A 12,556-nucleotide genomic window follows, 5' to 3' on the forward strand; every position below is an offset into this window, starting at 1 on the left:
CAAACTCACCACTGTTCCCGTCCTTCGTCCTTACAGCTGTGCGTGCTCTTTTGTACATTGCCATCACTACTCTGATCAACCTGATCTGATCTGATCAGATCAACTCTGATCAAACATTCCTCCACTCCTAACTTCCTCAATGCCCATGTCAATACTTTGCGTGGAACCCTATCGAATGCTTTCTCCAGATCAACAAACCCAAAAAACAACTTCTTCCTCTTATCCATGTACTTCTCCTGCAACTGCCTCACAATGAAAAGCGCATCTGTCATTCCTCTTCCTGGCATAAATCCAAACTGCATTTCGTCGATCTTCACTTTCTTCCTTATCCTCCTCTCCAACACCCTTTCCAATACCTTCATTCCATGCTCCAATAACTTTATCGCTCGGTACGAGCCACACTCCAGAGGGTCACCTTTCCCCTTGTATAGAGGGACGAGGGTACTCAGTTCCCAATCCACTGGAATGCGGCCTTCTTTCACCACCAGATTACAGATCTCTGTCATTCTCTTCACACCCCAACTTCCTGCTGCCTTCAACATATCTCCCACAACTCCCGTCGGCCCTCCCGCTTTTCCACTCTTCATTGCTTTTATCGCTTCCTCAACTTCCTTCTCAGTTATCTTCTCTGCCGGTCCTAAAACTGGGTTACTCTCTATGTTGCCATCCCATTCATTCTCTGTATTCAACAGCATTTCCATATATCTTTTCCATCTTCCTTTAATTCCATCTGGGTCGACAACGATTTGTCCCACTTCATCCTTCAAGCAACTCACCCCCATCACATCACACCTCTCTTTCGCTATCTGCTTTGCAATCCTGAATACTGCTTTCTGACCCTCTTCCGAATCCAAGCGTTCTCCGAACATTTTCCTACATGCCTCCTGCGCCTTTGCTACCTCTTTCTTTGCAGCCTTCCTGGCTGCCTTATAACTTTCATGCTCTGCAGTTTCTGCTCCCGTACCCTTCGCCTTCTGCCACTCTTTGAACTTCTTCCTCTTCTCGTCAATCCTCTTTCCAACCTCAACATCCCACCACCATGTTTCCGAGTGCCTCGGTGGTCCTTTTGTCCATCCACATACCTCACCAACGGCTCCCAACAGACTAGCTTTCATTGACATCCAACCACTTTCAAGCTCAACCACATCATCCTCTACCCTACTCAGCCTCTCTTTTAATGCCTCCCTTACTGTCACCTCTTTCAACCTCCACACCTTCATTCTCGGTTGGTACTTCACCCGCCGAGCTCTCCTCGCACCTTTCACCCTTATGTCGCAGACAACCAAGCAACTCACCCCCATCACATCACACCTCTCTTTCGCTATCTGCTTTGCAATCCTGAATACTGCTTTCTGACCCTCTTCCGAATCCAAGCGTTCTCCGAACATTTTCCTACATGCCTCCTGCGCCTTTGCTACCTCTTTCTTTGCAGCCTTCCTGCTGTGGTGCTGGTGCTGTGAGTGTGAAAAGTGGTGCTGTGAAACAGCCTCCTCCCCCGGGATCACCTTTGTGTCCCGGAGGTGCCCCCTATCTCGCCGACGCACCATCAGGTAGTCAACGGTTGTCGTCGACCCACCTGACGTGTATGTAACAAGCTTATTGTCCTCTTTCTGGAACTGAGTATTACAAATCAACAAATCAGCTCCATCAGCAAACTCCAAAATCCTTTCACCTTCTCCATTTCTCACACCATATCCGTAACCCCCATGAACTCCCTCAAAACCATCCATACTCCTTCCCACATGTCCATTCAGGTCTCCTCCCACCACAACAACTTCCTCATCTTTCATGTTTTCCATCAGCTTCTCTATCGCACACCAGAACTTGTCCTTCTCTTCATCGCTTCGACCAACCTGCGGAGCATATCCCGAGATGACGTTCGCCAAGAGCTTTCCAATCATCATTTTCACCATCATCAACCTATCACTCACTCTAGTCACACTCACCACACTGTCTACAAACTCCTCAGAAAACAGGACACCAACACCATTCACGCCCTCCGGGCACCCTTGCCACACAAACTTGTATTTCTGTCCCTGCCTACCCTTCACCATTCTCACACCACTTCCCTTCCATCTCGTCTCTTCTCTTGCACACAACATATGTCCACTCTTCTTCTGACCAATACTTCCACCACTTCTCCTGATCTCCCTGTCATTGTCCCCACATTCCATGTCCCAAACCTCAGAAACCGATCTCCACTTCGGGCTGCACCCTGCCCATATGTACTTGTGATTGTCATGGTTCTCTTTTTGAGGCAATGTTTTTATGGCCGGATGCCCTTCCTGACGCCAACCCTCTTAGTCGTCTCTTACGACACGCAGGGATACGGTGTACCTATTCTGACCAGGGTACACACTGGGAAACGTTTAAAACATGTAAATTCTGGGGGGGGGGGGGGGGGGGGGCGTCAGCATCACGGCTGCGGTTTAAACATATTCCAACAATATCCAAACACAACGATGAAAAAAACAATCCGGGAAAAGTCTCCAAGCGAGAACGTGGATTTGAAAAAGAAGGAGCAGAGGCGGAAGAAAACGAGATACAGGGGGCGGGGCACAAGCCGAGACGAGGAGGAGAGCGAACAAGCACGTGTCCGGGAGGAGAGAAAGAATCAATATAGAATTATTTGTCTAGGGAGGTGAGGTGAGGGGGAGAAAACAAAATAAAAGAAACAAGCAATACAGCGAAGGAAATAACCCAAACCGACAAAACACCGACGGGGGGAGGGAAGCCCCAAGTCACCAGGCCGCGCACGAGGTACGACTCAGAAAACGATTAACTACACACAAGTTTGCACGAACCACAAACCAACACCAACTACAAACACACAATAACACGTACACAGCAAAATAACCAGTGGAAATTTGACAAAGACAAGAATGGGAAAACACTCAAACTTCGATGCGGTGGAGAGCTCGAAGCACGCCTCACTCGCCCGAGGAACCGAAATCAAAGGGGAAGAAATTGTAAAAATTTCAACAAAAGGAAAAGGAGGATCAGAAATAAAATAAGAGGAAGAAAAGGAATCAAGAGCATTGGGGGTGGTAAGCTGAGTTCAGCAATGCATACACGTGCATTTACTTGACGAGATGAAAAGTCGGCCACATGTCTTTACTATCAAAGTCGAAGGCGTGGCGTGAAGAGGCCACCAGGGAGGGGGAGGCACGGAAATAAAATGGTGGGGATGGAGGTTGTATGAGCGGGAGCGATGGGTTTGGCGTGTTGGTAGAACAGTTCAGTTGTTAGCGTGCTTTCCTCTGAGCAGTCTGGTCATGGATTTTCTCTCCAGTGAAAACAAACTAAATCTGCCATCCTAGTGCACTGCCAGCAGGGGCTGTTGCATCTCAAAGTGTGATGCACTTTTTGTTTCATCTGTATTGAGATCGTGCACGTGCAAGATCACATCAGGTGATATCTTTTGAAAAGGGTCGGCCATTGGGGGTTACTAAGCTGGCTAATCTTCCTGTTTAGAAATTAAATGAGATAATTAATGAAATCATATAGGGACTGCAGATGCGTTTAAAAGGTAGAGTGGGATTAGTTGACAGTGATGACAATGATGATGGTGAGATAAAAAAAAAAAGTAGGTTCATGCAACCTGCAAAGGAAGAAAGTCTGGATTTTGGGAGTCGAAACAAGAGGGGGTTGTACTATACATGCCAAAAGGAAAAAAAGGTCCCTTTCCAAAACCCTATGAGTCTTAGTCATCATTTTTAAAAAGAAAAGAAAAGCTTGTGAGAAATATAGTTCAATAAAATAATTAACTATTTTCTGGTAGTCCAGAAGAGGTACAATGGATGAGGTGATATTGATTATCCAGCCTTTGGCCTTTGGACTCAACTTACCACTGGGGGGAAGAAAATGTAACTGGAGGTATTTTGCTTAGACCATATTAGAAGAGAATCAAATACAAACTTATTCACTTGCATGCCCAGAAAACAAAACTAATTTTGCTTTCATTAAAGACCTGGGTCTGAAGGAATGATCACCAGCAGCAGCAGGAGCCATGCACTCACTTGTGGCTACATCATACCCAACGCTGGCAACGCAAGCCGGCACGTCGAAAGAGTTGTGAATGTTATTACGGTTGACAGCTTGTTAATTGCTTTGTTCCAGCTCCGTCTCTAGCTTTGTGGGAGCTTAATATGGTGGAAGGTCCTTTGTGCAAAGGCAGAGAGCCATTTGTAAAGCTTTCTTCGGGCAAGCAGTTGCTAAGTTAGGCTGTGATCCCCAGGATAATAAAGGCTTTGTGGGAAACAGGAGCTGTAAACAAACATGGGCTTTGCACCTCTTCAGAATGTTTAATGCTCAGTTGAACAATGCTTTAATTCAGGAAGTGAACAATACTGCACTCAACTAAAATAACTTGCTACATATAAAATTAGATAACTGAGGTTGAGGTTCGTTATGACTTTTTACACAAAACAGATCTCCTGAATTAGAAAAACAAAACTCAAAAGCAAAGTAGGTAAATTAATAAATGCGTACAAGGGTCACGTTTATAAATAATAACCAAATTCATCCTTTCCCAGCAATCCTTATTAAAAAGTGTAAGATTAATGTATCGGCAAAGTATCTTTCATTTCAATATCTCTCAAAAAATTGTTTTGACGAGGAACTGAATTGTTCGAGCTCAATTCCTGTAAGTGCAAATGTGGTGGCGGTCGCAACGAATAGTCATTTCCCAGATTAAGAAGGCAGAAAAAAATGCAAACATCTGTTCCAAATCTATAAACACAATTGCTCACAATAAATGAACCCAGTGACTCATTTGTAGTCATCAAAGAGGCAGATACATAAATAAACACATCATTGGGCTTGTTCATTAAATAGAGTGTTATGACCGACAATACATGATAAATACACTAAACTGAAGATCGTACTTAGTCTTCGAAATAAAATTTAAGAAGCTTCATTTAACTAGAGGTTCCAGGGAACCTGAACTCAACTGATCTTTATCAATATGGTTAGAATATGCAAAAAAGAACCACAAACTACAAAGTTTAGTTTATATGTATATAGTTTATATGTGCGTTTATATGTTTATGTGTTTTCAAATATCTTTAAGTGGCAAAAGGCACAAGTTTCATCAAATTTAGTCAGTCTTTGTGACTTTTAGACCTTGGACGTCATCCAAACTGATGTTTATGGGTCAAGTATTGTCATAGGTCATGACGAGGTCATTTTTCGGACATCGGCAAAACCCGTAATATATGTGTTGAGGTTTGTTACATACTGTCTACACACCAAGTTTCAGCATTCTAGCTACATTAGGAAGTACCAGATTGACAAAAATTGATTTTTCAATATGGCGGCCCTGCCGCGCCCATTTTTGGGCGTCCAACGCCCAAATGCAATCCCAAACTAGTTTATGTCTTAAAGATGCTGCATAACAAGTTTCATCAAATTTCATCAATATTTGTGACTTTTAAAGCATAGACGTCGAATTGTTTACAGACGACAGACAGACAGACAGACAGACGACGGACGACGGACACTGGGTGTCGACAAAAACTCAGCTGGACATAGTCCAGTTGAGTTAATAAACCAACAGAGCAGAAGACCGACAGTCCTTGCAAATTTCTCAAATTGTTTGTGATATCTTGAAGTTTGAAGACAATGAAGAAGACATGGCCTTGAAGGTCAGATGGTAATGTGCAGCAAGGCTAGAAGTGAGAGTTTCGGTCAAAGATGAACAATGCAAGATTCTTTTTTTGCATAATCATGCAAGCTCATAAATATGAGAGAAGCTTAAGTTTTAGTCTTTTAAATATAATTTGCATCTTTAGCTCTTTGCTAAATAGCAAACCCAAAATAAATCTGTGATTATATTTTTCCATCGAGGTACTCATCAAATTCCCATCTAATATTAGCAGATCTCAGGAGGAATGTGGAGGGAATTTTTGTCTATTACTGCTTCTTCAAGGCCTGAATTCATCCCACCTTGTGGGGTCGGCCGTGGGGGTGGGGAGGGGGACAAACCAGCTGGACCAAGCCTGACAGTCGGAAGGTGGCAGGAATTTGGAATATGGCAGGGGTGCTTGCCGATAACTGATCTATCTTTGTGGATAACACCGAGTGATATTTAACATCCATCAAGTAATGCAAGCAGATAGGACACACGGCTTAACTCCATCCGAATAAGGGCACACTCTGATAAAATGCGCTGCTTCTGAAGGACCAATCTGACAGGTTAGAGCTTGGCCAGGAATTGAACCCAGATGAGACAGCTCAAAGGAAAGTGTGCTGTCTCAGCATCGTCCCGCTTGACTAACAATAATAACAATATTACCTGCTACGTAATGATGTATCCGCATTTGTTCTCAGGCATACGGCAACTAAAAAAAAAAGGCTTTTCAAAAAGATTCTCCCTTACGTATCTCGTATAAACCAACAGAGCAGAAGACCGACAGTCCTTGCAAATTTTTCAAATTGTTTGTGAATTTCCCTCACCACACGCCCTTGAAGGTCAGATGGTAATGTGCAGGAAGGCAAGAAGTGAGAGTTTCGGTCAAAGATGAACAATGCAAGATTCTTCTTTTGCATAATCATGCAAGCTCATAAATGGAAAAGACAAAAAAGCCAAATGTGCTCTTCTTTAATGGGTTAAATATTATTTTTGGAACATGACTTTGTTGTTGACCCCCAATGATCGATTCCAAGAACATGACAGAAAGACAGTTAACAAGATTGAGCATATAACAGTAATAGTCATTCAAGGTTAAACAAAGTCAGTACACCTGGGAACAAACACAAATGCATAATGCACCATGCAATATATTCATGTTTAAAAAGCATTGTTTTAGTGTGTGTGTGTGTGTATATATATATATATGACCAATGTATCAGAAATGCTCTGTTTATCCAGTGCTTAAAATTGCATCCACAAAAACACAAGTACAAAATGATTTAAAGCAGGAAACAATTTAAATGAAGTAATAAGATGTATTTATGAATTAATTTTATCATTGGCTTGAAAAGTGGCTCATGCCGACTATATAGGAAGGATGACAACCATTCGTAACTTTCTGCTCCATTATGCAAGTAAAGGGTGTATGCCATGAGCGTTTTCACTTGTGCGGAGCAGCAACCAATCATCGCAAAGTCTCCATCTCTTAAAGCAAAGGCATTTCCTCAGTGGCTTCCTATGAGTTCTCACTCGCAAGACCTCGTTTCAAAATAAAAGCCCCAACTTTAACTGTTGCATTGTCAGCGGAAGAAGACCACCCCCTGGTTCAGCCCCAGCATGCGTGACCCACTGACCTCCAGGGATTCAAGACAAATGTGGGGGAGGCATTGGATGTGTATTTGTGGTGGTATGCAAAACTGCCTTGTAGTTTGGGAATGGGGAGGCGCTAGCGAGAGGAGGGGCAAACTTTTCCGGGATGAGGGTGGTCAAAAATCATCATGGTGGGCGTTTGCATTAGAAAAGTAGGCCTGCCGTAAGTTCTAGAAACTTTGAGCCTCAGAAAACACAGAGTGCTTTGATGGAAACAAAAACTATAACAGTAGGCAAATACGTCTGTTCAAGTTACCATTGGAGAAACCCATCTATGTTTGTAACTTTCTGCTCTGTTATGAAAGAAAAGTACAAGTTAACAACACTGGATGGCAACATGAAATACAAACAAAATAAGAAAAAATAAAAAGCATTTCATGCTAAAGGAAGAAAGCTTCAACATTAGGCAAAGGCGAAAATCAGGAAAAGGTGTTTTCAAGGAGGTGCAACACACATTTTGGTGTTGAAATATTCAACTCGCCAGCCTATCCATGAAATGCCTTGGGTTTGATTGTTTATTGAATTTAAACAGGACATTTAAGTTGACCCCAATGAACATACCATTCTCAAACCGAGGAATGTATGGTATTTCTTAAACTAGAACGGTACTTGGTGGAGAGCATGCCTCACCCAGGCTGAACAGTTTACGTTTTGTATCCTGCTAATAGGCTGGATCTACACCCAGGCCTCAACCAAAATCTAATCGGCTGGTTATTGTCAAAGGCCCAACTCATCCACCAAGTTTTGTCCAAATCCGTCCACAACATTTTTAGATACCGTGCTATGTATCATTTTTGGAGAAGATTATCATGGGGACCGCAAGGCCACCCCCCGCTCTTGCAGGGAAAATGGCCTTAAAATGCATGTTGTTGTTGTATCATTTTTGGCCCTATCTCTTAATGGTGAAGAATCACTTTTAAAAAATATCAGATCCAGATCTTCGCCAAAATCAAATCCATTTGTCCCTATTACCCACCCAACCTGTCTACTAAGTTTCATCCGAATCCATCCACAACCTTTTGAGATATCCTGCTCACAGACAGACAGTCAAACAGACAGAGGTAAAAACACAGCTTCAATCTACCTTTGGTGACAGAGGTAAACATAACCTCAGCCCACCTTAGGTGACAGATATGAAGAAAAAAAAAGCCATTTTAAAGTAATTCTTCAACCTGTATAACAGACAAGATACACTATCGGGAAATGTGCACCGAGCAGTTGGCTCGCATCATTTCCAAGGCCAGGTGCTGCCCCAATTCAAAGAACCCATTATAATATTACCATAATGTCATATAAACCAAAGTAAACACATCCCAATTCAAAACTTGTAAACATAATATAATGAAATGCCACCGAAATAAAATAATGAAAATAATTGGAATTGTGTGCTAAGAGCTGTGTTAGTTTTCTCCTTGCCCTCCCAGTAGACCAGACCTACTTGCAGAAGGAGCTTCTCAGCACCCAGCAGGGTGTCCCGGTGGTTTGCGCGTGGACTGCGCAGGGCTTGCACAGTGGCAAGACCCAACTGCAGAAGACCGGCATGCGAGACGCACAAATCCCAATCTGATCGAAAGGCACGCACGTAGCACTCTAACTGATCTGCAGTCACCTTCCCTGGTGGAGGCATCAGGTGGTGTTGGGTTTATTGTTTCGTTCTTTACAACGTCACAATGTTATGACATGCTACAAAGAGTTTGTGTATAATATATCACACACCAAAGTCCTTAGAAGCTCTAAATATGACTAAAGGTATATTTAAAATAATAATAATAATAAAGAAAAAAAGAAGAAGAGGTTAAGGTGCTCTCCAATCTTTTCGAAAAAGAAAGATTGTGGGCTCATAATGGTTATAAAATCACTCAAGCAGTAATGCGTTTCTCTTTTCTCGAAGGAAATAACCTCCGAACTATCCCTGTGAGTTATGAGCACATGTGCTTCCAGAGGAACATAAGAGTGCAGTTTGGAGAGGAGGAAAAAGAAAACTTTCGTTCCCTTCATGCAGCACATATTAATTATGGAAAATGGAGAGCATAAAGAATTCATACATACTATATACAATAACAGCAGCAATCAAAAACGCCAACCAAATGAGAATGTGGAGGACACACAATTTGTGATTTCCACTTGAAACTTGAAAGAAGAGGGGGAATAAAAATCAAAATGGGCATACAACTCGCAGACTCACCAACCACATGTCCTTGATAACAACTGTCATTTGTTTTTGAATCCGCACTGACCATGTTTTCATTTTCATATACCGCAGGATTTGTCACAATTTAAATAGATAACACACTTGGGAATGGTCATCAAGACACGACTGTTCCGGAAAAAGGTAAAGCACCAATGCTGTTCTTGTGTTGTAATCAAGAAATAAACAAGAAGACGTCATGCAGAGCACAATACTTGCAAAATTCACCCCTCCCCCCAAAAAGGTTGCCATGGATACATCAAATTCTTTATTTCATTAAGATTAAAATTGACAATCTTAATCAAAGCTCGGGTTAATTCGATTAAAATTGATGATTTTTCAGATGAAAATTGATATTAGAAATTTGGCCTTGAGTTGACCTTTGACCTTATGACCTCAAAAAGAGTTAGTTTCCCAATTTAATGATGCACTATGTAATTGCTGTTTAATTTTCAAGTTAATAGGATGAAAAGTGATTTTCAGGTGAAAATTGATGATTTTAGAAGTTTGACCTTGAGTTGACCTTTGACCTTATGACCTCAAAAATATTTGGTTTCCCAATTTATTGACTCAATATGCAAAAGCTGTTCAATTTTCAAGTCAATCGGATGTAAAACGGCGATTTTAGAAATTTGACCTCCAGATGACCGAGTTCAAAATCAATGGGCTTCTCAATAGTGATGACCTCTACAACTTAGTGAAGTTTCATGATGATTGGTTTGGAATTGTGACCTGCATGCGAGTGACAGACAAACAAACAGACAGACAGAATAACAAACGCAACCGACCAATATACTTGAAAAAATCTTCGATTTTGCAAGTAACAATGGGGTAAAGATGTTTCACCCAAAAGAAACAAATCAAAGTGCTGGATGAATCTTTTATCAGAGGATTTGGGTGGAGTACAATCAAAAGCTTATGTTACGCTTACGTTACATACTAAATACAGCTATCTTTGAAACAAATGTAGCATCCTTTTATTTCTGAACCAACAACAAAACAAACCGATATTTCAAATCAAATAAAACAGAAATGTGCAAAAGTAACTGCAAAGGATTAGGCAATAGGATGCAGTCCCACTTAAAATCTAAAGATGGTGCCAGAGACCACAGTAAAGAACAAAAAATTTCTGTCGAATCTCACAAAAAATGCTTCCCGGACAGACAAACACAACAGAGCGATAAAGAACTTCAACATACATCTGCCGGCCATGTGTTATGTTGTTTTCAGAACCCGTTTATCACAAACTTTGCTAATTATATGGTCTCCTCCATCTTTGCAGATTTTATCAAACGTTTCTGCTGTTTTTCCATTATTGTAAGCAGTTTCTGGGTTGGCACAACTGGTTGACTTTCAGTATTGTGATCTCATGATTGTGGGTGCAAACCCAACCATGCTGGGTTGTTGATGGCAATCCATAACAGTGTGTTCCCTGTAAAAGGACACTGTTGGTGACATCTCCGGGCGCCAATGATGGTGACACGGCTGGCAGATTTGCTGCATAGAACAGATTTATTTGCTGTCAGTGTGATACTCACATTGGGTTGAAAAGACATGAAAAACACAAGACATAAGACAAACACAAGATAAGAGCTCTCATGTCTGTACGCTGGAAGCATTGATGTTGCCTCTACCATAATTTTTACTCCTACAGTGCATTCAGAAAGTATTCCAACCCCTTCACTTTTTTCACATTTTGTTATGTTGCAGCCTTATGCTGAAATCGTTTCAATTCATTTTTTCCCTCATCAATCTACACTCACTACCCCATAATGACAAAGAGAACACAGGATTTTAGAAAGTTTTGCAAATTTATTAAAAAGAAAAAACGGAAATATCACATTTACATAGGTATTCAGACCCTTTGCTCTGACACTTGAAATTTAGCTCAGGTGCCTCCCATTTGTCTTGATCATCTTTGAGATGTTTCTACACCTTGATTGGAGTCCGCCTGTGGTAAATTCAATTGATTGGACATGATTTGGAAAGGCACACACCTGTCTATATAAGGTCTCACAGCTGACAATGCATATCAGAGCAAAAACCAAGCCATGAGGTCGAAGGAACTGCCTGCAGAGCTCAGAGACAGGATTGTGTCGAGGCACAGATCTGGGGAAGCCTACAAAAAAATCTCTACTGCATTGAAGGTTCCAAAGAGCACAGTGGCCTCCATAATTCTTAAATGGAAGAAGTTTGGAACAACCAGGACTCTTCCTAGAGCTGGCCGCCCGGCCAAACTGAGCAATCGGGGGAGAGGGGCCTTGGTAAGAGAGGTGACCAAGAACCCGATGGTCACTCTGGCTGAGCTTCAGAAATCCTGTGTGGAGATGGGAGAAACTTCCAGGACAACCATCACTGCAACACCCCACCGATCTGGGCTATATGGCAGATGGCCAGACGGAAGCCAAACAGTTCAATCTTGGTTTCCTCAGACCACAGAATCTTGTTTCTCACAGTCTGAGAGTCCTTTAGGTGCTTTTTTGCAAACTCCAAGCGGGCTTTAATGTGTTTTTCACCGAGGAGCGGCTGCCGTCTGGTCACTCTGGCCACCACAGCTGTGAAACCTTATATGGACAGGTGTGTGCCTTTCCAAATCATGTCCAATCAATTGAATTTACCACAGGTTGACTCCAATCAAGGTGTAGAAACATCTCAAAGATGATCAAGAGAAATGGGAGGCACCTGAGCTAAATTTCAAGTGTCATAGCAAAGGGTCTGAATACTTATGCCAATGTGATATTTCAGTTTTTTTCTTTTTCATAAATCTGCAAAACTTTTTAAAATCCTGTTTTCTCTTTGTCATTATGGGGTATTGAGTGTAGATTGATGAGGGAAAAAATGAATTTAAACGATTTCAGCATAAGGCTGCAACGTAACAAAATGTGAAAAAGGTGAAGGGGTCTGAATACTTTCTGAATGCACTGTACATCTCCTCTACAGTATCCATATTAATTGCCAAGAAGAAAAATGGATAGGCTCAAAACCACTTCTATAACTTTGTCAAATTGAAGCCATAAAATAGATTACTTTCCTGAAGAATGATCACTGCAATAATCTGCATAAAGGTTCATATATTTATAACTAGG

At 41.7% G+C, this 12,556-nt stretch overlaps 1 protein-coding gene across 1 annotated transcript in view; it reads right to left on the reverse strand.

Moving 5' to 3' along the window:
* Positions 1-12,556, reverse strand: part of SCFD2 (sec1 family domain containing 2) — a 211,041-nt gene that overhangs the window by 137,200 nt on the left and 61,285 nt on the right. The window contains exon 5 of the mRNA XM_068113940.2: positions 8,721-8,896. Coding sequence (XP_067970041.1) covers positions 8,721-8,896 — 176 coding nt within the window. The remainder of the gene's footprint in view (positions 1-8,720; positions 8,897-12,556) is intronic.

Source organism: Myxine glutinosa, chromosome 4 (genome assembly GCF_964187855.1).
Source record: "Myxine glutinosa chromosome 4, kmMyxGlut1.1, whole genome shotgun sequence".
In the NCBI taxonomy this organism is placed as follows: domain Eukaryota; kingdom Metazoa; phylum Chordata; class Myxini; order Myxiniformes; family Myxinidae; genus Myxine; species Myxine glutinosa.